This window comes from Crocuta crocuta, unplaced genomic scaffold (assembly GCF_008692635.1).
Source record: "Crocuta crocuta isolate KB4526 unplaced genomic scaffold, BGI_CrCroc_1.0 scaffold139, whole genome shotgun sequence".
NCBI lineage: Eukaryota > Metazoa > Chordata > Mammalia > Carnivora > Hyaenidae > Crocuta > Crocuta crocuta.
This window is the reverse complement of record NW_027533258.1, coordinates 6,348,280-6,353,083: the sequence shown is the minus strand read 5'-3', so window position 1 is coordinate 6,353,083 and position 4,804 is coordinate 6,348,280. Positions and strand designations below refer to the sequence as shown.

The 4,804-nt window shown below is 45.3% G+C and overlaps 1 protein-coding gene across 1 annotated transcript in view; it reads left to right on the top strand.

The window, feature by feature from the left end:
• The window catches only part of MAP2K4 (mitogen-activated protein kinase kinase 4), a 123,531-nt gene extending 119,001 nt beyond the window's left edge, over positions 1–4,530 (top strand). The window contains exons 11-12 of the mRNA XM_077746718.1: positions 82–127; positions 1,790–4,530. Coding sequence (XP_077602844.1) covers positions 82–127; positions 1,790–1,903 — 160 coding nt within the window. The 3' untranslated portion in view covers positions 1,904–4,530. The remainder of the gene's footprint in view (positions 1–81; positions 128–1,789) is intronic.
• The last annotated feature ends 274 nt before the right edge of the window (positions 4,531–4,804 follow it).

Here is a 4,804-nt window from a genome sequence, read left to right as displayed (position 1 = left end):
TGTAAGATTTCAATCGTGAAAAGAAAAATCCTTGGGTAACTGTGTTTCCGTTTTAATAATGGTATTTTTATGTTATTTTAGCCTTACGAAGGATGAATCCAAAAGGCCAAAGTATAAAGAACTTCTGGTAAGTATGAGACCTTGGGAATTTTAGATATTTGTTTGAGACCTTGGGAATTTTAGTTATTTATATGAGACCTTGGGAATTTTAGATATTTCCTCACCCAGATGCTCTTAGCATGCTTGTTCTCTAAGCAAGTAATGGTCTTCTCTGTCCTCGACAAATAGCCTGACCTAATTGAGTATCTTATTATTTTTAAAAAATAATTTTAGTTTTTTTAATGTTTGTTTTTGAGCGAGAGCGTGAGCAGAGGAGGGGCAGAGAGAGAGAGAATCCTAAGCAGGCTCCCCACTGTCAGCGCAGAGTCTGACGCAGGGCTCGAACTCAGAAATGCCAGATCATGGCCTGAGCCAAAATCAGGAGTTGGATGCTTAACCAACTTAGCCACCCAGGTGCCCCACTTGCCAAATCCCCCCCCCACCCCATTGAGTATTTTTTTAAAAAAAGGTTTGAAACCAATATTTGGAAAGAGAGAATTTGAAGTTACATTTTCCTCCCAATTTTTAGCTAGATTCTCCCATCCAAATACTAACCAGGCCCGACCCTGCTTAGCTTCCGAGATCAGACGAGATTGGGCGCGTTCAGGGGGGTATGGCCGTAGACAATTTTCAGCTAGATTCTCATGGAAAATGTTGGACTTGACATGTCATAAAAATTACCCGCCAATACTTGTGGGGATGAGCACTGGGTGTTATGTGGAAACTAATTTGACAATAAACTATTTGTAAAAAAAAAAAAAAAAATTTTATAAAAAAAAAAAAAAAAAAAAAAAATTACCCCCCAAAATTTTAACATTCATTTTAAGAAGCCATCTTCCACTGCGTGGCCTGTGTGTGTGTGTGTGTAACAAAATTATTCAAAATGATTCTGTCTTTATTAAACTCTCTCAATGCAAATTCACATCATACCGCAAATTCCCATCTCTTCGAATGCTCACCCATCGTTGGGGCTTGGGTGTTGTAAGCAGCACTGATATGGCTTCAGTCCCGGCAGTGACGAAGAAGCTCTGATCTAATCAATACTGAGGGGCTAGTTGAAGCGAAGACCTACCCCCTTGTCTAGCTGTCCAGGGTGTGAGGCCCCACTTCTGGTCCACGCCAGCAGTGACTCTGAAGATACCCAGTACTTAGAGAAGCCTTGATAGAAGAATACTACTAGTAGAGATGACGTGTGAAAGGGTGGGCTTGTGATGCAGATACGAGGCTGGTGGCTTCGGAGGGGATGGGGGCAGAAGTTCACAGGATGGGGTTCTGTCCAGCCTCTGTAGGAGCGGGATCTGGAGCACTGAAACAGCCTCCTCTCCAGGATCCGTCTGCACGTGGGGGAAACGGGAGGTTGAAGTTTATGCCTGTGTCCCAAGGGGGATGGCAGCCCGTATTCTTGTAGCTCTTCCCGGCTCTCAGATGGTGTCGGAGGCTCCGGCTGTGTCTGCACATCCTCCCCCGTGCTCAGATAAGCCTCCTCCCCTCCCTGCCGGGTGGCTCTTCCAGATCGGGTATGCCCGCACCCACTGACGCGTCTCCATGAAGCTCTCGGAACCGGCGTGACCGTATTTCACAGCCATACATGATGGGAGCCTCGGGCCTGTGCTGCATCGAAATGGGGAAACGCTCAGCGTGGGCTCCCATTTGATAATCTTTTCTATTTCCTTGTGCCCTTTTCTTGCAGAAACATCCCTTTATTTTGATGTATGAAGAACGCACCGTAGAGGTCGCATGCTATGTTTGTAAAATCCTGGATCAAATGCCAGCCACTCCCAGCTCCCCCATGTACGTCGACTGATCTCGCTGCTACGTCAGACTCTAGAAAAAAGGGCTGAGAGGAGGCAAGACGTAAAGAATTTTCATCCCGTATCACAGTGTTTTTATTGCTCGCCCAGACACCATGTGCAATAAGATTGGTGTTCGTTTCCATCCTGTCTGTATACTCCTGTCACCTGGAACATGCATCCCCGTGATATCCGATTGATCACACAGTGTTCGTGCTGGTCAGAGAGACCTCAGGATGAGGTCTCATCCTGCTCTTTCGTGATGGGTGTATCCATGAAATGTGGAAGTCAGTACGATCAATTTGTTGACTGTGATTAGATCACATCTTAACTTCATTTCTAGACTCAAAACCTGGAGACGCAGCTACTGGAATGGTGTTTTGTCAGACTTCCCAATACTGGGAACGCACGGTGATGGATGTACTATGTCTGAACACAGAGACTCGGGCTTGAGTGAGAAGGGTTTGCACAGCCAACGAGACGCATTGCCTTCTGGAGCTGGGAGACAAAGGAGGAATTTACTTTCTTCACCAAGTGCAATAGATTTACTGATTTGATACTCTGTTGCTTTACCGTCACAGTCGATGTTCGGGGATCGATGTGCTCAGCCAAATTTCCTGTTTGAGATATCACGTTAAATTAGAACGAGTTTATCTTTACCAAAAACCATGTTGCGTTCAAAGAGGTGAACACTGAAATATGGAGACAGGACAGAACGTGTTCTTTTCTCCTTGACTAGTCCTTCTCTTCATCGGGAAGACTCAGGAGTCTGCCACTTGTCACAGAAGGTGCTGACCCTAAGAATTTTCATTCTCAAAGTTCGGTGTCCTGCCAACTTGATGTTCCGTCTGCCACACACCACCAGGACTGAAAGAAGAAAAACGTGCTGAGGGCCAAGTTTACAGATGTTTCTAATTCTAGCATCTGCTCTGGAACAACTTGTAGCACTCTATATTTCCCCTTGGTCCCAAGCCTGATACTTTAGCCATCATAACTCACTCGCAGGGAGAAGTAGCTATAGAAGCGATGTGCCTTGACTGATGACATAGAGATTGCTTATAGGCAGCACGAGACCAAACCTCAGTCGTTTGCCCGCACTGGCCCACATCTTCGGTTTCTGGATCCCTCCCGCTGCCCACATGGTCTGTTGCCGCTAACTGACTTTTGCTCAGTCCAATATTTTACCTCCCCCCCCATATCAAAACTATTTTTAATCATCTAGGATGTTTAGACCCCAAATCCCTCTTGCACTCTAACGTGTAAAAGGCTGAGGAACGTGGGGTCCCACTGATGTGGTAGGTGATGAGGAAGCATCTTCTAGAGACACATTTGACCAGATGAGAGCCTGAAATGGCAGTCCTTTAGAGAAGCTCGTCATCCGTGAGAGTCTCTGGCACAGGTCACTGTCGTTTCTTGGAATTGGAATTCTAAAAAAAAAAAAAAGAAAAGAAAAGAAAAAAGAAAGACAACAACAACCACCAAAAAACTCATAAAACCCCAAAGCCCAAAACCACCCGCAGAATAGTTAGGGGGCCATTAAATCTGCTCTCTTGCTATGCTGCCTCACTTACTCCTTAGTCGGGTCTTCCCTAGGTTTCTCTCAGGCCTTCCCGGCACCGAGTGTTCAGCTCCGTGTAACAGTTAAGCAGCACTTGGGAGTGGCTCAGGCACACTGGAGAGGAAACGGCCATGGGCCGAGAGGCACATGGCGCCGTCCCAGAACCAGGCAGTGGCAGGTGTCGACGTGTCTCCTTCCAGGGTGGCCGTCGCAAATGCTATAGAACAATAGAGAGGAGACGGTGCTGTCTAAGGTTACGTCCCTGTCTGTTTTCAGGATTCAGAAATGATTTCTTGCTTTGGTCCACCTGCCTAGTCTCCCCATTTTTCTTCCCCTGCCCTGGCTCCCCAAACCTTAGACTTCCCAGTGTTCCGAATGGAGGCGTCGCTACACGTCTTCCTTTAACCACACCAAGCCATCATCCTCCGTTGCCCCCGGCGACTCAAGAGGAATCTGTTTCTCTGCTGTCAACTTCCGTCTGGCTCAGCATAGGGTCACTTTGCCATTAGACACATGGAGATCAAAGCAATTCTGACTGTCCAGGAGCTAATCTGACCGTTCTATTGTGTGGACAACCACATAAAAAGGCAATTTTAGTGTATTAATCATAGATTATTATAAACTATAAACTTAAGGGCAAGGAGTTTATTACAATGTATCTTTATTAAAACAAAAGGGTGTATAGTGTTCACAAACTGTGAAAATAGTGTAAGGACTGTACATTGTGAGCTCTGGTTATTTTTCTCTTGTACCATAGAAAAAAATGTATAAAAATTATCAAAAAGCTAATGTGCAGGGATATTGCCTTATTTGTCTGTAAAAATGGAGCTCAGTAACATAATTGCTTCTTGGAGCTTTGGAATATTTTATCCTGTATTCTTGTTTGAATTCCTCCTCTATTTAAGATATATACATGGAATCGAAGTGTTTATGTAATAGTTCTACCCTTTGCCTGCAGGTCAGTTGTAATAAATCTAGGCTGTGATGATGACTTTGTAATTTGATTTTCTGAAGTCAGACCCTGAGAGGGGAAAAATCAAGTAAATTCCATTAAATTATCTGTGCATTTCACACTGGGACAAATTCCCTTCTTCTGGAAGTGTTTATGGCTCTTTTTTTTTCCTCCTCCCTTCTTGTGGTTGCTCGCTCTCTCTCTCTCTGCTCAGTCTTCTCGAAACCATAGAGGTATCCGTGAAGCACCTGTTGAGCAGGTGTGATGCAGTCCCTCATTCAAGTTTGCTCCTTTGTTGGTTGCCCTCACCTGCCCTGGCTTTCTCGATGCTCAAGGAGAAGGGTACTGTTCTTCAGCCCGTGTCATGGTGGAGGTACACAGCTCGTAAGAGCCCAGCCTGCCTTG